The sequence below is a fragment of the Narcine bancroftii genome, chromosome 3 (genome assembly GCF_036971445.1).
Source record: "Narcine bancroftii isolate sNarBan1 chromosome 3, sNarBan1.hap1, whole genome shotgun sequence".
Classification (NCBI taxonomy): Eukaryota; Metazoa; Chordata; class Chondrichthyes; order Torpediniformes; family Narcinidae; genus Narcine; species Narcine bancroftii.
This window is the reverse complement of record NC_091471.1, coordinates 125,456,785-125,480,919: the sequence shown is the minus strand read 5'-3', so window position 1 is coordinate 125,480,919 and position 24,135 is coordinate 125,456,785. Positions and strand designations below refer to the sequence as shown.

Sequence of the window (24,135 nt, the reverse complement as noted above, 5' to 3'; positions counted from 1 at the left end):
CCGGCGCGCCGCTCCCCGCCAGACCCCCTTCCCAGACCTGCCGGTCGCTCCCGCGACCGCCAGACCCCCTTCCCAGGCCGGGCCGGGACACGCGACGCCGCCCGCCAGACCCTCTTCCCAGGTCGGTCGGAGTCGCTTCGCCGCCGCCACCAGATCCCCTTCCCACGTCAGTCGCACCGCCCACTCACCAAACACCCCCCCCCCCCCCCCTCGGTCAGTCAGTTGTCCACCCCTCCAAGTCAGTCAGTCACACCGCATACCACCTCCCCAAATCTGTCGGTCACCTGCGCTTCGGGTGAGCTTCAGCATGTCGCGACAGTGGAACAACGCTGATGAATGGCTGACTTAGTTTCCCATAAACCCTCCTGCAGCTGGAACCACTCTGGGAAATATAGCTGCAAAGGGATTATATTTAACGAGGACAACCATTCATCCCACAATGCGCTGCTGTTGCAACAGGCTGAAGTGGCCTTGTGTCTCTGGCAGAAAGTATCTTTTAATTTTAATCGCCTAAATGATGTAGCACACAAGTGCTGACATCACGAGGCTTCCCTGCTTGGCCATTCAGCTCTTCACACTGCAGAGGGAGTGTGGTCCAGAAAAATTTCCTGGTTCCGCCGACCAGTTTAAAATTCCTGGGCTGACCTTTTCACACCAAAGGTTCATAGGACGGTTCCCGGGAAAGTTTCCAAGGAATTTCCATTTTACAATGTGGTTTGAAAAGTACTAGTCAGTTCTCCAAGACTGCAAAGTACTGCTACTAGGCAGGTACACATATAAGGAAAGGAAGGATTAATGCATCAAAGATGACAGCATTACACAAAGAAAGTGCTAAAGGAACTTGGTGGGTCAGGCAGCATCTCTGGAAAGCCACAGATAATTGGTGTTTCCAGCCAAAAACTATTTGTCAAATGAAAGGTCAATGGACAGAAGGTGTATTTCACAGACAAGATAGGGTTGGAAGGAACATGAAGCAAGAATGAAAATAGCTCAGAGCTGTAATGGGAAGATTGGTGAGGGGGGGGAGGGGGGGGAAAGAAAGAAAAGAAAAATCACTGGTGAAAGACTGGGTCATGTTAAAAAGTTCTCTCTTTGGACTGGAAAATTAAGTGTTGCAGATATAGCTGATTAGATGGGCTGGATTCCTGTAACAAAGTCATCCAGGAGCTTCTTGCAGTCAGAACCTAACAGAAGAAGGGCTTAACAAGACAGTTTGCAGTGGCAAGTGTTAGGTCTGCTTTGTTCATGAATGAGTGAGACAAACACCAGGCTGAGTCGAAATCAGGGTTCTTTGTTCTTTATTACCGGATTGTAACACTTGCGACTAACCATGTTAGTCGGAGAATGCATTCTGCCGTTATCAGCAAAATGGTGATTTTTTATACCCTTGGATACATGCTTAGAACATCATCATATCATTACTTGTCCAATGACTAAAACTGTTGCTATCCTTTCCCTGCTAGCTTCCTGCCTCTCAATCCATCAATGTCTCTCTTATCTTGTAAGTACAAGGATGCATTTACATCTTGTTACAGCCCTGTACAGGGCAGGGTAACTCCTTACACATTCCCATCTCATGATGTTTTACCTTACACAAGTCAACATGGTCTTCACATTTTACAATAATCCTGGGATATTAATGAACAGTTTTGTCAGATAAGAATAGGAGCAAAGACTTTTATGTGGTTGGCCAAAGGCAAAATTCTCAGGTCAAACTGTTCCACTCAATTTCACCTGCTGACTTCAACCTGATCTCTTTATAAAATCTCAAACTAACTGATCACACAAAAATGAAATGTTTCAAAGAACTTCTAGTGCTACACACCAATGTAATTTTGATAGATGTATGCAATTAATTTGAAATTTTACCCCTTTGTGTTGGAACTCTGCTTCTATCAGAAAACAGTTTTTAGAAATGTCATACGATTCTAAATAAGTTTTTTTCTTCTTTAAAGTGACAGATACTTTGTACAAATGCGGTACAGGGCACAAAGAAATAGAGCTGCAATAACCAATTCTCACATGCAGTATATGTAAAAAGAGGCATAGTCAGAAGAAACTGAATTCAATAACAAAGGATATAACCAAAAAAAGTTCTACTCTCCCAATTAATCCAAATGAACAACTGAACTTTCATTACATACTGAACTTAATGAGAAATAAAGAAAGTTTCAACAAGTATGCAGTGAAACCTCAATAGTAACTATTACATTGGTGACAAATGCTGTCACATCACTTTCTGCACAACTTCCATTTCCCAGCTCTGCACTGGACTCAATCTCGCTCCAGATGGTCCAATGGCAAAATCTAAGCTAAATCCTCCCCAGCATTGAACGGAATTCCTTACCGCTAATATGCTTGTCGGATGAAATATTTTGTATCCCCAAAGCATCCTTAGTTAGTAAAATGTCACAGTGCTTCTATAGAGCATTTTCAGGAAAATGAATGGTGCAAGGCCAATTAGGGTTAATGGTCTGAAAGTCAAAGGAGAAGGGCAATAGATGAGATTCCAAATCACAAAATTTTGGGATCACCAAAATGTTAAATATAAATGAGTTTCAGAAGCAGAAATAGGTAGAAGTATGATGTGTGACCAAGAGCAAGATCAAAAAAAGGTATCAGTTAATACATCTTAAAAAATTACAGACTGTCTGGTAATCAGTTAATCATGTAGAATATTACCAAGCATAAATCCTCAGTAACTGTTCAACAATGTACTTTGAAATCTCAAGTCCATGAAAGTTTAAACACCAATTTCCTCTCTTCAAAGCAAATTTTCTTTATTATATCCATCTTTTTAACTTCTTCACTTACTTTCTCAAAAACTTGTAAAAAGCAACAAAATCTCTAAATGTTTTAGGCCAGAGAGAGTGAATCAAGTCCACAAGCCCAACATTGGACTCTGACATGAGCATATTAATTTAACATTGGTGTCTTGATCTCCTTCATTATCTCACGGATAAAATTTCCCTAACCTGTCAAAGCCAGTGCATCATTCAGAATTCCAACCCCAGTTTTAAGTACAGGAAACGAGCTTTCAAGGATGCGCCTTTCTGGAAAGGCGATTAAACATTTGAACGGTCACGTGATCGTTGAAACAGAAAATTTAGACTGCTAACTTTTCCCCACAGCAGTGATTCTCACTTACTTGGTTCTAACCCTCAGCTACAAGCAGTCAGTGCTCTGTGCAAATCCTACTTTCAAGTGCTGCCTTGGGCCAGTGTTCAGGCACTCAAATCTTTTGCCTTTTTTGCTACTGGGGCTGTCAGCATACCAGTGAACTCACATGGTTAGTTTAGCAGTTGGCACAGCATTATTACAGCACCAGTGACCCAGATTCCAATCCGGAGCCGTCTGTAAGAAATCTATGCTCTCCATGTGTGGGTTCCTTCCGGGTGGTCCAGTTTCTACCCACCCTCCAAAATCGTCAAGGATTGTAGGTTAATTGGTGTATTTGGGAAGCACTGGTGGGTTGACAGGAATGGCCTGTTACTGTGCAGTGTGTCCAAATTTAAATTGCAGGCTCAATTAAAAAGTAGTAGGAATTTCTCCAGGCTTCCTAGTTTACAGGATACAAATTTTGCCCTTTGATTCATGCCAAGTTTACAGGTATCCTGGTCAAATATATGGAGGGGAGGGGGGGGGAAAGAAGAGGTGGGGAGAGGGAAGGAGAAATAGTTTCTGGGAGAAAGATAAATTGAGTTTTAAAGTTAATTACATTTTTTTAAAAACTTTTTAAAATTACAAATGACAATCACAAAACAAAATTACAACAAACATCATTCACCAAGACGGTATCTATTCTGCACTGCCAAATTCCCAGTGCAGTAGTGCGCCCAAGAGGCAGAATGGCCCAAGAGGCAGAATGGCCCAAGAGGCAGAATGGCCCAAGAGGCAGAATGGCCCAAGAGGCAGAATGGCCCAAGAGGCAGAATGGCCCAAGAGGCAGAATGGCCCAAGAGGCAGAATGGCCCAAGAGGCAGAATGGCCCAAGAGGCAGAATGGCCCAAGAGGCAGAATGGCCCAAGAGGCAGAATGGCCCAAGAGGCAGAATGGCCCAAGAGGCAGAATGGCCCAAGAGGCAGAATGGCCCAAGAGGCAGAATGGCCCAAGAGGCAGAATGGCCCAAGAGGCAGAATGGCCCAAGAGGCAGAATGGCCCAAGAGGCAGAATGGCCCAAGAGGCAGAATGGCCCAAGAGGCAGAATGGCCCAAGAGGCAGAATGGCCCAAGAGGCAGAATGGCCCAAGAGGCAGAATGGCCCAAGAGGCAGAATGGCCCAAGAGGCAGAATGGCCCAAGAGGCAGAATGGCCCAAGAGGCAGAATGGCCCAAGAGGCAGAATGGCCCAAGAGGCAGAATGGCCCAAGAGGCAGAATGGCCCAAGAGGCAGAATGGCCCAAGAGGCAGAATGGCCCAAGAGGCAGAATGGCCCAAGAGGCAGAATGGCCCAAGAGGCAGAATGGCCCAAGAGGCAGAATGGCCCAAGAGGCAGAATGGCCCAAGAGGCAGAATGGCCCAAGAGGCAGAATGGCCCAAGAGGCAGAATGGCCCAAGAGGCAGAATGGCCCAAGAGGCAGAATGGCCCAAGAGGCAGAATGGCCCAAGAGGCAGAATGGCCCAAGAGGCAGAATGGCCCAAGAGGCAGAATGGCCCAAGAGGCAGAATGGCCCAAGAGGCAGAATGGCCCAAGAGGCAGAATGGCCCAAGAGGCAGAATGGCCCAAGAGGAGACAGCCAGCAATCTCAGAGACCACTTGATTGGCTTCACCAAAGCTTAATTTCCACATATCCATGAGAAAGAAGTTATTGTCACATGGGTTTCATCAGTGAGGAAATCAGGTCACCCACAGGTTAAGAAACATTGCCCAAGAGGATCCTTTACACTAAAATTACTAATTAACCTAATCTTATTGAACAATGCACAGCCTAGGAATATTTACTCCCAATGACAATGTTCCAAAAACACTGTTCCAAAAGAACTCAATGAACTATGATCAAATTTTGCTCAGTTGATTTTCCCAGTGTAAAAATTAATTCACCTCTGATTAATAACCATGTTACAAACATTTTATTCTTTATTAATTAATTCCCACTCCAATTCAGTTGCTGTGGTGTGGCAGAGGGATAGGGGAGGGAAAAAAAGGGGAAATGGAATGTACGTGAACCATTCTAATTATCCTTCTGCCTGATCCCATCATCTATTGCTGCCTATTAGTTGACAATTTACTGATTGGACTGCTATAAAATACTGCTGGTTGCTGACGGAAGTCTACACAAATGTTGCTGATATACACCTGCTTACTTCTCTAACGCTGACTGAATCCAAGCTTTAGCACCTGTTAAACCTACTCGATTCTGAATGTGGAGTACAACAAATAAACTTTAAATTTCCTGCATATTTTGCTAGGTTGCAAGATATGCTTTTAAAGTCATTTAAAATGAATGGCAGAAAGCCAGAAGAGAGAAAAAAAAATCAGCTTTGAAGTCTCCTAGAGAACAAGTTGAACAGTTAACAAGAGTGTGCGCAAATGGAAAGGGACCTTGAGCAAAAACAGAAAAGAGCAAGGGATTCAAAAATAAATTACATACAAAAAATGCAAGGAATAAAACTGAGGAATGAGGAAATAAAATGCTCAGTAAATCATACAAGTAGATGTTAAAGAAAATGACTTTTGCCAATTTTGTTCACTTAATCAGGTGATTCTTTTCCAATAATTACAGCACTACAAAATAATCATATATTATAATGTTATTGATGTTAAAATGTTAAGTTTACAGCAGCACAAAGTTAAAGAATTGAATGCCAAAGGAGTTATTTCATATAATCTCAATCACATTGATTCCTCAAAGCATTCGAGTCCCAGCAGTCAAGAACAGACTCTAGAACAGCATTTAATTGGTAACTAGGTGATTTTCACTGCTAACAAAAACACTTGATTGGTTAAAAGAGGTCAACATGTTGACTTTAGAAGGCCATACAGTTTAAATGAATAAATGCCTTTTACAATTCAGCTAACAGACACATTTTGTTATTGGAAATGAAAGAAGAGGGATTTGTGCTCAGAAAATGTATTCTCAGGAATGTTTTATTCTTTCATCCATTATTGGTGAATTTTTTCCGGACCGCATGAGAAACTCAAAAAGTAGTTCAACTTGGTCACAACTGAGGGGAAAAACAGCAGCAATAAATTAGACAATGAAAAACTGCTGTTTTGTTTGAAATTAAAAAATCTCTTTAGCATGAGGTTTCGAAGAGAGCTTAATGCATTCAATTCAGGACCAAATGAACTAATAGAGTTTTGAAGCGCAACGTAACAGTGTTATGCTGGAAACAGGAGACAATTTCCACAGAGCATGCTCACAGGTCCTTTTGGCCCACAAGTCCATGCCCCTCAACTACATCCAATTAAGGGTGGGAGGAAATCAGAGCACATGGAGAAAACCCATGCAGATACAGGGAGAATGTACAAACCCCTTACAGAAAACGCTGATTTCGAACCTGGGACACTGGCGCTGCAATAGTATTGCACTAACCATGGCGCCCTTCTACATCAGTGAGGCAATGAATAGATTATTTGAATATCACTGTTTCAAAGGTAGTCAGAATCCAGTACGATGGGCACATCTCCCCAAGAATTTGTTTTGCTGGAACTTTTCCATCGTACATACTAAAGGGGATCCCAGTTTCATAACCCATCTTAAAAAACAGAATGGTATCACTAGTGCAGGGATGCTGGGGTATCAGCAGGGATGTGCAATATTTTGGAATAGGAAATTAACACATTTCCAATGTGACTTATTGTTATGTTGTGACCAACACTCCTATCTAGTCTTGTAGTTCATTATATGATAGAGACACCATAAGCAGATACAAGATAAAGGTACCTGACCTTTCGTCCGGGATTCCGAACACTGGCAACCTCCAAAAACCGGCACTTTTTTTTTTGGTAGGTGACATCTGCTTATGAAATGTGCTTTTTACACTGCCAATACAGAATGGGAATTTCTCAGAAAATTCCACCACACTTGCAGGAATTAGAAACTAATTCCCATCCGGAACTTTTCCTGTCTAAGTCTATTGTCCGCAACAATATGCTAATGATTATGCCTGACCACCTCACTCCTATACCCCGCCATCCGCTCTTCCCATCCCCCCTCCCCCCATTTAACTTCCGATAAGGTAGCAGGGGCGCAGTGATGCCGAGCCCAGAGTTCACCAGAGCGTTGCAATGACTGGAGGCAACGGCTCAACACAGGACAATGACCTTCCTCATTATCCATAATCCCCCATCCAGCTGGAACCGCTCTGCCAGTGTCAGGGATACAGAGGGGTTCCAGCTGCGTGGGTAAGGAAGATGGTGATTGATCCTGCATTGAGCCAGCTGCCACCTGCTTCTCTCCTACCGGGTGCTTGGAATGAAGAGTAACCTTTTCACCAGAGAGTTTGCCCATGGGGGTGGGGAACTGAGTAGCGGGGGGTGGGTGATGGGGGGTCTGCCTCTGAAAACTGATTTTGCGCAACATTTTTAAAACTCAGTTATATTTGGAGAGTCCTCTATGGAAGAAGTCTTTAAAACGATTTCATTCTGACGTGATGTTTGAGCTGTAATGTGCATTTACTGTATTTGCACTGTTTAAGATGTCTGAGCCAGTTTTATTTTAAATTTTTTTTAAACTACTAGTGATATTATGGTCTTTATTAGTCTAAATTCACTTAACACCCCGCAGCCAATTTTGTGCAATTTTGAAACATCGCATTTGCTTAAAAGGATCGCCATTTTAAAATTATTCCAAAATCCAGAAGATTCCAAACAACAGCAGGTGTTCAGTTCCAACAATCCCAGATAGTTAGGCACCTGTGTACGAACAACCAGAACAAAGCAGCCTGGGAGTACATTTAAGCTGAAATCCACAGGGCATCCTCGGGACCTTGTGAGAAACTAGGGAAGAAATTGTGGAGGGCCAAGCTGAGATACTTACATCATGTTTTGCCTCAGGTGAAATTCCAAAATACCACAGAGTGGTTATTGTTGTAGTGTTATTGAAAAAGGACAGCAGAGACAAACCATGGATTTACAGGCCAATGTGCCTAACATCAGTAAAGGGACTATTGCTGGGATTTGGATAGGCAGGAACTGTTTCAAGGGAGTCAGCATAACTTTGTGCATGGGAGATAGCATCTCACAAATCAGATCGAGATTTCTGAAGAGTCAACGAAGAGGAATGATGAGAGTACAACGGTGGTCACTGTGTCTATAGACTTTAACAAGACCTTGACAAGGTCACACATAACTAGTTTGTCTGGAAGGTTAGTTCCAAGACAAGGTGACCAACTGAATTCAGAATAAACTTGTTGAAAGGAGTCAGAGGGTAATCACAGAGAGATACTTTTCAGAATGGAAGCATGTGTGCAGTGGTGTGCATGTGCTACAAGCTCTGGTGCTGGGTCCATTGTTGCTTGATTGATTTGGATGGCAATGTTATCAACAGGAGTAAATCTCCAATTCACTTCAAAATTGTTGGTGCAGTGGACAGTGAGGAAAGACACCCAAGCCACCAAACAGTGGCCAATGGAATTTAAGGTACAGCACTTTGCATGACAAAGCAGAGGAGAATTTGCATTCTTAACAGCAGAGGCCTGGGAATACAGGTGCATAGATCCTGAAAGAAGTGACCAAGATTGGTAGATTGTTGAAGATTGCAGCTGGCACACTTGCTTTCATTCAGCAGGTTACTGACTACAAAAGTTGGAACCTCTGTACATGGTGTTAGTGAGGCCACATTCAGCTGTAGGAAGGCGTGCAGATGAAATTCACCAGGATGTTGCCAGGTCTGAAGGACTCTATACAGAGAAGTTAAATGGTCAGGGTATTTATCCCTGGAGTGTAGGAAGCAGAAGGGTAGCCCAAATAATGTATACAAAAATCATGAGCCACATAACTAAAGTGAATGTTCAGTCTTTTTCTCCAAATAGTCAGATCTATACCCAGAGAACATACGTTGAAGGCAAGAGGAGACAAATTAAAGGGGAAACCTTGGGACAACTTCGACCTCAGAGGATGACCTGTAATCAGAAAAGGCTTCCAAAATAAACCCTGGAAGTGGGTAAAATCATGACATTCAGTCATTTGGATAGGAAGGGCTTGGAAGGGGAGGGAGCATGGCCATGCAGAGGATCTGAGCAGACGTGTTCTGAGAGAGCTCACCAGAAAAAGTATTAAAGACGTTTTGAAAGTTCAAAAATCAGAATTTCATTATCAAAAATGGATAAAATTAGTACTACATGACCAAGACAACCAAAAGTGAGAAGTGAAGAAACAGCAGCTCAGCAAGGAACATCAAGTGAAAACCTGATGAGTAGTACAGAAAGGGCCTTGTTCGGAACTGTTGAACCTAGCAGATCTTGGTGGTGGCGGGTGTCAGCCCAAGATATAGACAATATCCTGAACAAGATAGAAACTTTACGAGTAGTACTTTAGGAGTGTTGAATCAGCGCTGAGACATCGGAAATTAAAGAAAGCGTGGAAAACTTAATGGAACGAATGTCGCAAGTGGAGGCTGAGGTGGACAAAAGACACTGGAAGTAAAAGCAAAAACATGGGACACAGGTAGAAAAGGACTGATAGACAAGATCGATTCAACCATATGGAAAATTTCAGCAGATCTAATAATATATTATTGGACTGAGAGAAAGAACCAAGGAGAAAGACCTGGTGAGCTTTTTTGAAACATGGATCCCACAAATGCTGAGGCAAAACAAGCTAAATGCAAGGCTACAAATTGAAAGGGTGCACCGGACCCTCAGACCTAGAAGAACCGACAATCAACGACCATGACTTAATTTACCAGGAGTGGGATGTGATCTTGGGAGCAGCATACGAATACTCAAAAAAAAACAATGGCTCATTAATGGTGGACAATGAAAAAGTAATGTTTTTCCAGGACTTTAGCCCTGCCTTGGTCAAACAAAGAAAAGAATACAAGTACTGTTGGGGGGGGGGGGGAACACAGCAACAATGGCTGTACCTCTGGAACAGGGTCAGCCCCTGTGACTCAGAAGGGTAGGGAAAGGAAGAGGAGGGCAGTAGTCATAGAGGACTCTATAGTTAGGACAGATAGAAGATTCTGTGGACACAGTAACATGAACTGGATGGTGGCTTGCCTCCCTGGTGCCAGGGTCTAGGATGTTGCTGCTTGTGTCCAAGATAACCTAAAGTGGGAGAGAAATGAGCCAGAGGTCAGGGTACATGTAGGTACCAACAACGTAGGGAGGAAGGGAGAAGAGGTCCTGAAAAGTGAGTACAGGGAGTTAGGTAGGGAGCTGAAAAGGACAAAAGGGAGTAATCTCGGGATTACTGCCTGTGCCACGCAACAGTAAGCAGAAATAGAACATGGAGGATGAATGTGTGGCTGAAGGGATGGAGCAAGGGGCAGGGATTCAAGCTTCTGAATCACTGGGACCTTTTTTTTGGTGAAGGTGGGACCTGCACAGAAAGGACAGGTTGCACCAGGTTCCTGGCAGGGACATTTGCTAAGGCGACTCAAGAGACTAAACTAGAATGGTTGGGGGGAGGAGAAGGTTAGATTGCAAACAGAGAAAACTTGTAGACAAGAGTTTGGGGGTAGAAAGGCAGGTGATAGAAAAGGGAGATGCTCTGTATGAAGATAGAGGGGAGATGACAGAAAAAGAACACAATAGATAGTTTATAAAGATAGGGGCAAACAGAGTATGAAGTGAGAAATCTCTGAAATGCATATACTTTAATGCTAGGAGCATTGTAAGGAAGGTGAATGAGCGGAGGGTGTGGATAGACACTTGGCAGTATGTATTCTCCGCTAAGAATGCGCCTGCCATTAAGGTGGCAGCAGTAAAAGCGCAGCGCTGGCCATCTGAAAGGGACAGCTGCACGGGAGGCGCCTCGGAGCGCAATCCAGCTCCTATCTCTTTGGGTTTTCTGGACTGCAGCGGCCAGTGCGGGCTGTCCCCATACTAATCCCATTATATGAGGGACAGATTAATTTGTTGCTTTCCAAAGCAGGCAACGAACATCAAATGTTTGTTGATAATCTGCCCATAGCCACGCCAAACCTTGAGTGCTCAGAGAGGAATCAAACCAGCAGAGTTTGAACTAGCAGAGGCATCAGGAGAAATATATAATCACACAGGTCATGGTGGTGCAGAACAATTTACACATGAACCAGTTAGCAAAAAGACATCAGGGTGGCAAATAAAAACACAGGGAGTGGAATGTCCCCACACTGATCGCTCTGCCCCCTGGCGGGGGAGAAGAGGGCTGGGGCGGCCGGCGGGGGAGAAGAGGGCTGGGGCGGCCGGCGGGGGAGAAGAGGGCTGGGGCGGCCGGCGGGGGAGAAGAGGGCTGGGGCGGCCGGCGGGGGAGAAGAGGGCTGGGGCGGCCGGCGGGGGAGAAGAGGGCTGGGGCGGCCGGCGGGGGAGAAGAGGGCTGGGGCGGCCGGCGGGGGAGAAGAGGGCTGGGGCGGCCGGCGGGGGAGAAGAGGGCTGGGGCGGCCGGCGGGGGAGAAGAGGGCTGGGGCGGCCGGCGGGGGAGAAGAGGGCTGGGGCGGCCGGCGGGGGAGAAGAGGGCTGGGGCGGCCGGCGGGGGAGAAGAGGGCTGGGGCGGCCGGCGGGGGAGAAGAGGGCTGGGGCGGCCGGCGGGGGAGAAGAGGGCTGGGGCGGCCGGCGGGGGAGAAGAGGGCTGGGGCGGCCGGCGGGGGAGAAGAGGGCTGGGGCGGCCGGCGGGGGAGAAGAGGGCTGGGGCGGCCGGCGGGGGAGAAGAGGGCTGGGGCGGCCGGCGGGGGAGAAGAGGCCTGGGGCGGCCGGCGGGGGAGAAGAGGGCTGGGGCGGCCGGCGGGGGAGAAGAGGGCTGGGGCGGCCGGCGGGGGAGAAGAGGGTTGGGGCGGCCGGCGGGGGAGAAGAGGGCTGGGGCGGCCGGCGGGGGAGAAGAGGGCTGGGGCGGCCGCACATTGCAAAAATATACAGCTTTACAAGCAGGCAATTGGCCACTTGAAAGTGCCTATTCATAAACACATTTTAAAACAGATCTTATTTGAAAGACTGAAGAATTCACATTGCAAGATCTCTGGAGAATGTAAGCACCTTTCACAAGTTGATGTGAAATTGAACAGATGTCATAAAATGCTTGACCACTGTCTTGCTGGAGTCATGCTGTCTATCAGTACCCTTTCTGCAAAGTACTCATAGAAAGGTCTCTCCTGTATTTTGTTTATCTAACAACAGATGGGAGCAGAAGAGCTCCTGTTGTTTGCTGGAGAAGGTCTTTTGCAAGACACGAGTCATATGCTCTCTTTGGAGTTTCAGTTGGAAAAGAGAGTCGGTCGGTCGGTCAGACACTGACAAATAACTGAAAAGTGCAATCCAGAGAAAACTGTTTGAAACTGATGAAAGCAAGTTCCAGAGCAGTAGATGGCTGGAAGTGCTATCTGTCTGATGTTTCTCTTGAAATAGAGGAAGGAATGGAACTCTGTGGTAGCTTGAAGAAAAAGGTAGAAGACCCCGATGGGGCAAGATTCATCAGCGAGACATTGAGGTGACTCGCGGTGGTACCTCTGTGGTGGAAATCCTGGAGCAACAAATATCTCTCTCTGCAAACCCTACAAGAACCTTCCTGAGCGGTAAACATTTACCTTTCAAGCACCAAGCCTGGTGAACTTTATACATGTTAAATTCTGTGCACAGTATTGATTGTCTGCAACCAGAGAACTTGGAAGAAGGAGAAGTGAGATAGAACAGTGAACCAAAGAACTTTCCTTGAATTTACACACACGTGAGCTTAGAATTAGAAAGGGGTAATTTGGGTTAGTATAAAGTATAGAATAAGAATAGAGTTAAGTTAAATTTTGATTCCATTTTCATATTTGAAGTTGATTAAAAATAACTTTTGAAAGCCACGTCTTGATGAATGTCTATTGCTGCTGGGTTTTGGGGTTCTTTGGGCTTGTAACAGTAGTATGACAATGGAATAAGATAATATTAAAGACTGTTAGACAGAAGGAACTCGTATCCTTTGAACTAAAACAAATACAGAGTGGCCAATGAGACCAATTTTTTCTTTAGCTAAGATTGTTCCTAAGAGGAAGATAAAGACCAACATTGACCCCACCTAAAATAGTGAAATGAAACTGTGGCGGCCCGCAATTGCGGAGATCGGGCCAGCACATCGCACAGCAGCAGACGGAAACAGAGATCACTAAAGTGACTCCCAGGACAACGGATTGGCGGGGGTAGAAGCTGGGGCAGCATCAGACCAACAACCCTAAAATGGCGTTGGTCAAGCTGACCAGCTAACTCAGCAGAAACAGAGTGGGGAAGAAAGTCATTCATATGCATGGATGTTCCCACCCGCTATCATTATTCATATGAATGACTCAGTCAATCAGCAAAAATGGCAGGAACTTGAACAGTATAAAAGCAACCTTTCCAGCACTAATAAAGGAGTGAGCTTAACCTGCCACACTGTGTTTCTTTGTAGCGTTCAGCTACAGAACAAACTGTATGGATGAAGAAATACACCCAAATTTATAACAAAAATGTATTATGATCTCCAAAGTGAAAGGGCAAAACCAGGTTTACAGAGGTCAAGGGAAAGATGGGAGTCGGACTTGGGTGTAGCAATCTCAGAAAGAAGCTGGTCAGTATGTGTACGGATAGTATCAATAATAAATGCAAGATATGGAGTTCAGTATAATTTTCTCCACGAAAATTCAGGCGTGGGCCTGAAATAGGAACTTTTTTTCACATGCCATGTGGTAGTGTATAAGGGTGAGGCCATTTTGGCAATATATCACAGAAAAATTAAGCAGGACCACAGGAGTGGCCTTCGCTGACGACCCAGAGGTCTATCTAATAGGCAATTTTATTGAAATAAGCAACAAACAAGACTAAATATAACATCTCATTTCTAAAAATAGCAAAAAAATTGCATTGAGATCACTTGGAAGTCAGACTCCCTTCCACTTGATGGACTACGGAAATGACAGCTGCATATCAATGGGGAAAAAAAAACAATTTAAAGAATAAGAATTACTTTTGTAAAAATCTGGCAGCCAACCTGGACTACATACAATAAAAAGGAATGTAAATCCTAATATCATACATACCCAAAAGTAATTTCCCCAACTGTATTCTATGTACAGTACAACTCCAACTATTTGAAATGGTCGGGACGATGTCTATTTTGGATTTTTTTTTAATTTTTCGAAGAACCAGTCACTTTTTAAAAACAGCCCAGTAGCAAAAGCAAATCACTTGTAATAGTGTTTAAACAACAACCAACAACAGGGTAAGGATTTCTAAGCATTAAAATAATGTTTAATTCTCACCCAAAAAAATGCTGGCCACCACCAATTACTAACTCTTCCCCACAGAGACCCCACTCATGCCAGGAGCCCGAAGCCCACAGCTGCCGCTGCCTGGATCCTAAGGTCACCGCTCAGTTCAGATTCAAAACCTTTCAGGTAAATGAGGATCTCAGATTTGTTTCAGATATCCTCATTTTTCCAATTTTTAAAAATTTTTTGGATAACTGAGGATTTTGGAGAATCGGAGTTGTAATGTATTGAAGATATGTAAACTCTGACGATGTCCGGATGTATTTGTATAGAAGGGGGAAATGTTTTTGTTGCTATTTGTAAGAAAAGTTTAATGGGAAGAGTCTAGAATGCCAACTTGGTTAGCATGGACAAGTTGGGCCAAAGGGACTGTTCCGTGCTGTACAACTAAGTTGTATGAGGAATAAAAATAACAAAAGTAATTATTGGCAGAAAATACTAAGATTTTGCACAATCAAATAAAAATGTCAACTTAGACATACATTCCCAGTGAAAGCACACAAAGCAAAGAACTACCAACATTGCCTCAACAAGATCTTCCTAATCCATTGGCAAAAGAGCAAAGCAATGGCCGCAATCTTCTAGGCAAATGTCACCAGCATGGAGACTCTGATCATACAATCAACTTCAAGAGCTAGGTCACTTCATCCACATGCCTGACATCAAACTTGCATACAGTTTCGAAGTCCATTAATACAAGCATTCTCAGGGAGAGAAAGTGCTTCAAGGTCAACCTCCACATTTCCAATAAATTAAACGTGATATTCTCATCCTCTTATGAGAAGCCCCACTCCAAGACCACTCAAACTAGAAGAGTGGCACTAACAGAAGACTTCAATCTTTGTCATTAACATGCAAAAGTAAAACAGTTAAATAATCCAAATCTCCCCCACACCCAACCATCACCTATAAAAGGGTCATTACATTTGCTGCTACTCTATTTGAAAATCATTAACTTCATCGTCTCCATTTCAATTTAAAAAGTCCACTTTCAACTGGTACAATTTTGGTGTTAAAAATCATCTGCATAGGTTTCTTTTGTACATTATCCATGAAAAAGGATAGCAAGAGCTTCAAATTTCAATTTACTATAACATTTGACAGAAAGAAATTTCCTTCACTTTCCTACCAACAGGAACTGCAATAACAGTAATAATGTTTGTGACAGAGTATATAGAAATGTTTTTGGGAGATAAATTGGGAAAGGTTTGTGAGAGTAGGTTACACACAAACATTTTAAAAAAGATCTTATTTGAAATACTGGAGCTCTGCTAATGCTAGATACATCAGCTCCACATCTTTTTCAAGAGCCAAAGAGACTTCACGAATGGATTGTTGTTTAAAAAAGGCAACATATGAAATATCTTGTTGGGAGCCGCAAATTGTCTGGATTTGTTCTAAGAGGATCATGTGGTGTGTGTGTGAGAGAGAAGAGAGAAGCTGGGATTGGAACAGGACAAGCTGGCAAGCTCGTGGAAAGCCCCAATTTGGATAACGGCCTGGTCAAAGCCCTTGTGGTTCATGCAAGAGGACTGGCTGTCTAATGTTTCACTTAGAATAAGTGAAACAAAAAGGAACTCTGTGGTGACCTGAGGAAAGAGGTTATCATCTGGAAAACCCTGTAGGGGCAAGTTTCGTCAGCAAGTCTCTGAAGTGGCTGAAGGAAGTACATCAGTTGTGGATGTCCTGGAACAACAAATCTCTCTGAAAACCAACAAGAACCTTCCTGAGCAGTAACCATTTACCTTTCAAGCACCAAACCCTGGTGAACTTTATAAATGTTAAATTCTGTGCACAGTATAAGAATTGCCTGCAACCAATGAACTTGGAGGAATGAGAAGTGAGATTGGACTGTGAACCAAAGAAATTTTCTGAACTTACACACACACATTACATACACTTGTGCTTAGAATTAGAAGGGGGTTAAGTTAAGTAAGTAAGTCAATAGTGAAAAGTTAAAGTTTGATTCTATTTTCATGTGTAAAGATAATTAAAAGCAACTTTTGTTTAAGTAACCATTTGTCTAGGTGAATATCTATTGCTGCTGGGTTTTGGGGTCATCTGGGCTCGCAACATTTTATCTTGAAAGATTATGTTTTGTTGTAACAATCAAGGCTACATATGGTTCACATTTTGAAGTCACCTCTAAAAATGAAACCAAACTAAAAATAGTACAATGGAAACACAGATACACAAGAAGACACATTGATAAAGCCGAGTTCTTGTTGAATGATCAATGAAAAGTTCACAGGAAATTACTGTATTGATCACCAAGCTCCAGCACTGTTCTACCAATTGAGTAAAGTGAAGAATACTAAATTTCTCCAGTACAATGAAAATCATGAAAACCTTTCAATATGTTCCTGATAATTTGCCATTGTACAAATGAGGAGTCACACAGCTAATACATGTCTACTTTGTCCAGGATCAATAATTACCAATTATACCACCTTCTAAAAGTTACACAGAACAACTTCTTGACTACCTGGTCTTTGATAGTACAGGCACATGTTCCTTTATCCGGATATCTAAAATCTGGAAAGCGGGAAGAGAGGTGGCCAATGCTCGGGGGAGGAGGCCGAAGGACTGGAAGTGGGTGGGGATGGATACGGCAGGGCAATTAAGGTGGGCTTTCCAAAATTCGGAATACACTGTCTCCCAAGGGTTCCAGATAAAGGATCAAGTACCTGTACAACTCAAAGAAAACTAGACCAGATGTATAAGAGGGCAAACACTCATCTTCAGATGCACTTTCAGCAAGTGCAAGGACACCTCTATCCATAATGATTCAGATCTGTTTAACTATCTCCACCAATTCCCACAAGGTGTCTATGCCCAATTCTAAACTTGTCTAGTTCCTCTCCAAATCCTCATCATCCCAAACTAATCTCGTGTGCCAATAAAATTAGCCTCCATCTGCCTGCTTGCACATTTCCCTTAATAATCTCATGTTCTCAACATTTTTTCTTTCCACTCACTTACCATTTTAAGTAATCCCGAGCCATTGGTGCTCTGATTAATAAGGGATTGCTTAAGATAGTATGCGAGTGGGAAGGAAATCACTGCTCTAGACCCAATTGTTACTGAAATATTTTGCTTGAGAAAAATGATCATTGGCCCATTTCCTTTGGAGTTATGAAACCATGCTCTTAACGAATCAATTAGTTATGATTAAAATAGTGGTTTCAAACTTTCTTTCCACCTACAGATCACTTAAAGCAATCCCTTACTAATCATAGGGAATATTTAAAGTGGTATGTGAATGGAAATAAAATGTTTGAAAACCACTGTACTAGCTCCTTGAATCGTGGCCCAAACCACCATCACATTTGCCTTCATCCAGCCTCACTTCAAAATAATCACAATTCAACTTTCTGATTGCAAAATTACAGCTACTAAGTCAATGCAGTTTCATTCTCCCCAAAAGTGCTCACTTTCCATACTGGAAAACTTCAAATCAGATTTTTGCTTCACCAGACAGGAAACATCTTTATCAAAGTCACACCACATTTCACCAAAAGTTATGCCACAGGATGAACTCAGCCCATTTTGTCAATGCTAACGAAAAATTGGACTTTAAATTAATCCCATTTATTAGTGAATAACCTTGTAGGTTATTCCTCACTGACAAAAGGCAAAGGAGGAAAAACCCAACACCCAACCCCAACCAACCAATTTTCCCTTGCAACCGCTGCAATCGTGTCTGCCTGTCCCGCATCGGACTTGTCAGCCACAAACGAGCCTGCAGCTGACGTGGACTTTTTACCCCCTCCATAAATCTTCGTCCGCGAAGCCAAGCCAAAGAAGAAAGAAACCTTGTAGGTTATGCCCTCTGCAAAGGCTTACAAGTTGAATATGTTCATCATGCTTATAATTTGTTTAACTTTATACATATCAATCATATCTTGCTTTGTTTCCTTTGTTCCAAAAGTGCCACAACTGAGCCTTCCTCTTCTCGATCATAATTCTCCAGCACTGGCTTTATCCCTAAATTTCAGCCACTCCCCCACAGTAATACTGTATCACATCTTTCCTACAACCTGGTGACCAGAATGCTTCAAAGTACTCCAACTGTACCCAAAGTAGTATAACCAGTGATCTCGTTGCATCACTTCTCCAGCAACCTCAGATGGAATTTGCATATTCTCCCTGCAGTCACCTGGATTTCTCCTAGGTGCTATACATGCCAAAGACCTGCTGCTGTCTTAATGTTGATTAATTATTTTTAGAAAAAAAGATGATACATACAAGAGTGAGAGTAGGACTAAAGGGGTTGCTCTGTCAGGAGGTGTAGCAAAGACCGAATAGACAAAACAGACCCCTTCTGGCCAGTAAGCAGCTAAAGTTTTAATACAACTTCCCAATATTTGAGCTGTACCTCTGCAAGCCACATACCTTTCTAACAACTTTACCTAATTGTCCTCCCCATCTTTTCTTGTGATTTGGATAAATGAACATCCTTTTCATCCTGGCAGCCATTTTTGCCATAGGTGACCACACCATTGTGCATTTCAGTTCTTCCCAAACAATTCGCTGTATCCAAATCGTCCTTTGTCTGGCTGTAGCTGTATAGGTGTCCTTTGTCCCTATGAAGGTCTGCAAATCTATATCTTACCTACAAACATCATAAAAGCATTAACAATTTCTACTACATCACATTTTTCCAGTTGTCCAATGTTCAGGAAGAAATGTGCAAAAAACAAATCCCCAAAGTGCACAATGGCAACTTGGAAGTCATCATCCACTGCCCCTGTACTATTCAAATTTGTAAATCATAATGCACATGATGAATAGGTCAGCTAAGAAAGGGTTGAGGAGAAAGAGAAAAGGGACTTTCAAATAGCTATTGAGAAACCTGAAGATGCAAGCACCATTCACCAATGAACAGAATAGCCCAAATTAGTTCTTGTGCTTTAAATTTCTGTGTTCAGATGCAAATGGAAAAGAGTGGAATAGAATAGAAAGTTGGGGAGAAACCATGGGGGGGGGGGGGGGGGGGGGGGGGGGGGAACATACAGGTTAGACTGTCCAAACACCACATTCAATTTGTGAAGATCACCTTGTCAGTAGCCAGGAATTGTATAGCAGTAATGTGGAAGCCCAACTCCCAGCTAAATATTGCACGATGGAATAATGAAATTGTATTCCCTTTGGGAAAAAAATCACCTACAATTTATGGATAGGACACATTTGTTGATGTGTGGCAACTATATCTGAAGCACATAGATGCACACAGATACAACTCACAACCCCCTCCCCCCACCACTGAATAAGACAAAAGAAACAATCTGAATAGGGAATGTGGCGCAGATGACGGTGTTTTTGACCCTACCAGTTTTTATTTAACATCCAAGGTCCTCTAGCCTAGAGGAGGGTCATTGTTTTTGTCGTTATTTAAGTGGTTTTTGTATTTTTATATTTGTATAATTTAAGGGATAAAGAAGGGAAGGTGCAAGGAGGGGGAAAATAAGGACTCTGTAAATCATATTACAGGGAAAGAATGTAATATTTTGTTTTAATGGATTTGCAAGAGACTCTGGAAAATCAAAAAAAATATTCAAAAAAGTGGAGAAACCATGGACTTGAGTGTAGGAGGGCTTGAAGGGAGAGGAACAATGATAAGGGGAATTAATGAAAACAAGGTTATTGAATTTAAGTAGCCTCAAGATAATCCACCTGATCTAACACCAGAACAAGTGGAAGATACCAAATGGCCTCTGGGTCCTCGATTTCTTAAGATGTCATAAAACATTTACCAATTCAACTCTTTGACGGCTACAAATATCATCCCTAATATTCCTCAATGTTGGATATTATATTTAACCCTGAGATTAATCACAAACACATTCCTCTCCCAGACCAACTAGTTCAATCTCAAATATCATGTGTCTAAACTCCTACCCACTCTCACCAAACGCCGAGACCCTTTATCTGAACTCCACAATGTTAAAAGCTCTCCTGGCCAACTCCACCCTTAATCGAGTTCATCTGGAACTACACTGCCTAGATCCTATTATACCAAGACCCAGTCATCCAGCATCTGAGTTCACCAACCTCAAATGCACAGCAGCCATGCTTGTTTTAAAAGTACTCTATGGCTTTTTTCATGCCAACTCCTGGATATCACACCCAGCCTTATAAATTCTAAGATTGAACCAAGTCCTTAACACAGCCAAGTTCCAACCACTCTTGTTAAAAAAAATTGAGCTGTTCTTTAATATAACCCCCTTTCTTTTTCTTGAACCAACAAAAAAAAAATGCACCTATAACAATCACCCACACTCGCAGCCAATGCCTCTGGTCAAGGCCACTTTCAAATTTCTTTATTCCTCCTCATCCTTTCCCTCTTCTGTGATTAACCTCTAAACTTCAGTGAGGATTACAAAATAAAATTGATTTGCAAGTATGTGATCTGAAAAAGTATTTAACATTGGAATTGATTTACAAAAGAAACAAAAAAAAACAGAAGCCCATTTGACCCTGCTCTGGCTTATGGTTGCTTTCAGTGAAAAGTGTGCAAGGGTAGTCTGGTCCCTTTCAACATGAACATTTCCCAATCATCACTAATTAAAATTACTTGATCATTCTGATTTTTCACTAGTTGCAACTTCATATTGATACTACATCTGCTATGAATTTGCAACTTTATTTATCCTCAGTTTGATGGCTTCTCTACATCTATTTCTCAGCTTAAAATCTGATCCAGTTTCATACTGTCATCTTAAAAAAAACCTGTTTTCAAATCAATCTGGGTGTCCCATTTATACAATCTTTATATATTTCCTATTGTGCATGATTAGCCAACAATATACATAACTGTTTTTATCCCTCCCTCCTCTTTTCAAAATAGGTTGGTTACATTTGTCATTCTCAGATCTATCAGATTCCGGTTACCTCGCAGTATTCAGGGATGCTGATCATCAAATGCTGGGAAAACCCTGTCCTACATTTCTTCAGTGTCGATGAAGGGTTGGACCTTAAAACAGCAACCTTTTTGGCCCATTGCGTGTGCTTTGCTTGGAAATTTATCCACTTTCAGTATCATTTTTTGGACTAAGAATAATTTCCTCCATTTCTGATTTTTCTGTACTCGTTCTCAGTACTACCCGCGATCTGGTACATAAATTGAGTTCTCACGTAAAGACAGAACTTGGAAAATGAACTATTCTGCCATTCCTTTGTTTTGGAAAAAAAACCATAGCTGGGCTGGCATTTAGGCAAAATAACAAAAGCTCTGAAAACTGTCACAGTAACAAAGGAGCCAATTCCTAAACCAGCCAAACAGAAAATCAGGTTGATGGGTAAGATGGCCCATTTTGTCTGCTTTGCTTATGTTCCTACATGAAACAGTAATAGGCACCATTTTACTTACAATTATCAAGGCCTACCCAGCATTCATAGCACAAGATGGGGAGGGGGAAGAAAGAGACTATTTCTGTTGGAATAAATCTAAAAAATATTGATGCATTTCGTGTCATCCTCCCACTGTTGCTATATCTTATCCTTTGTAAAAAGGAGCAGGATTTATAGCCAGTCTGCGCCTCTTCCTAAGATGTTCAGGCACCTACACGAAAAGAATCAAACTTAAGAGAAATTAGTCACGTGTAGAAAACTTAAAGCGTGGTCCCGCCACCAAATCGAGAGCTTGGAGGGAGGGAGGACACCAAACTGTTGAACTTCTCCACCCAGGTTCTGGAGGAAGAGGAGAAGAGCCCGTGTGGCCTTGGAAACGTGGCCCAGCCATGTGGATAAGCAAGAGCGGGGACCGCTTCCCCATGAACCGCACACGTCGCGGCGGCTGGAGGCAGGGCAACAACCCGAAAGGGACTGACTGACCTGAAACGAGACATGGGCAGGCGACACGGTCTGGTCTCTTCGCAGGCCTCGGCCTCGCAGCCTCCTCCCGCTCCCGGCTCGCCGCACGAGTGCTCGCTGGCTCGGCCAGAGGAAGAAACGGGATCGCCGCGGCCACCCCCTTCCGCTCCGTTTCCTCGGGCCGTCCGCCCGCCCGCCCGCGCGCTGCCCCTCTCCAACCCCCACCCCTTTTGGGAAAAAAAACTTTTTGGCGGACAAGGCCCCGCTGCTTCAGCGTGGCCCGAAGCCGAGCGAGTGCATTCAAGGAAGCGGCTAGGATGCAGTCTGCCGTCGGCGCAGTACACCGCGGATTAACCTACCCGTCCGAGGTGACGCGCTTCTTACTGGACGAGTAATCGTCCCCCAGGTCCACGCGGTGCCGCTTCGACATGCCTCACTGTTCGAGAACGGTGACTCCGTCCCGCCGGTCTCTCCCCCTCTTGTTCCGTGTTCTCACAAGCTCGGCCTCGGGCAGCGCCTCCTTCGGTTAACTCGTTCGGCTCTGTCTCCGCCCTTCTTTCCCGTTCACTCTCGTGCTCCGGATATTAACGAGCAACACACACTCTCTCTCTCTCTCTCTCTCCCCCCCCCCCCCACCCCACCAACCCTCGCAGCCGCGACCAGCAACAGGCCCCAAAGCACGCCCGGCTTCCCAGCACTTCCACAAAATGGCGGCTCGCAGAGCAGCGGCGTCCCTCGTTCTCGTACGACCACGTTACAGGTCACACAATAAAGGTGGGAGCTTTTTTGGGTTGGGGGGGGCGGGCAGAGAATCGCTCTTGAAGGACACTTGCGATTTGTATTCCCAGCTTTCCACGACTCGATGCGGCCTGTACTGAGATGGGGTGAATTCCGCACAATCGTTATTTGTTTACCGTTTCTGGGAGCAAAATGTCATTCCCCTCTCGGGACATCTTCTCTGTGGTTTCAAGTCTTACCAAGACTGACCTTGGAACGAATTGCATGATCATCTTGTCATCCTGATACTGGATGCCATATGGTACTGTCAATGTTGAGTTCAAATGCAATATATTGTGGATGTCTGTGAAAAGAGGCAAGTTCTACTCACGAAACAGGAATAAGCCAAGTCAAATTTCAATTTGCAAGAAACTATAATTAGAAATAGTGTTATTCATTTGGAGTAATAAAATACTACTTCAGCTTTTACCTCACGATTAACCCGACCATGGACAATCAAGTACTCTATGAATCTATTTTCTGGTGGGCTCAAACACAGTGGGGAGCTTTTTTTTTAGCAGTGTATGGCACAATTTTTTTTAAAAATGGTGTAAAATTACCTGAAAATAGAATGAAAACAAGACCTATAATCTATTCCATTTTTATTCATTCAATTACCCCTCCTCTTTTTCACCAAAGCCCTGCACAAATTTTCCCTTCAAGTACTTGATAAAGTTTTCTTGATAAACTTGCAATTGAAACTGCTTCTGAATTCAGGTTACATATGAAAGGAGTAAATGTCTTGTAACTAAATCTAAATCCAAAATAAAACTGAAATTGTTGTAAATGTTGACCTGATATAACAGCATATTTGGAGAAGGCGACTTGCATGTCAGGACAATAAATGTGCGTTACGCAAAGTGTGAAGTAAGAACGATACACATACAGTTGAGTTGAGGTTGAAGACTGATTTATTGCTCTGCCAGCTCTGTTTATATTCACTCCCTGCCTCTGACGACAGGAGTGACACCATCACAGCACCGGCCTCCGACTCCCAGGCATTTCCGTTGTTGCCTACTATTTCCCACTGTGTGGGAGGTCACGTGGGCCAACAGCCCTGTGAGGCCCTCTTGATCGCTGCGTTCACCGACCATTTGGTGAGCCGGGTTGTGACTTGGTTCATGGGCGACTACATGATTTCCCACCCCCCCACCCCAGAACCAGCAAACAAAGTGA

General features: G+C 43.5%; 1 protein-coding gene across 5 annotated transcripts in view; it reads right to left on the bottom strand.

The window, feature by feature from the left end:
- The window catches only part of dhx15 (DEAH (Asp-Glu-Ala-His) box helicase 15), a 156,353-nt gene extending 133,219 nt beyond the window's left edge, over window positions 1-23,134 (bottom strand). For 2 of the 5 annotated variants that reach the window (XM_069925046.1, XM_069925050.1), the window contains exon 1: window positions 22,542-22,814. In XM_069925046.1, the coding sequence (XP_069781147.1) occupies window positions 22,542-22,612 (71 nt within the window). In that variant the 5' untranslated portion in view covers window positions 22,613-22,814. Of the gene's footprint in view, window positions 1-22,203; window positions 22,371-22,541; window positions 22,816-23,096 lie in introns of those variants that run through there. The other 3 variants (XM_069925047.1, XM_069925051.1, XM_069925049.1) reach the window with 3 other exon arrangements.
- Window positions 23,135-24,135: the final 1,001 nt, after the last annotated feature.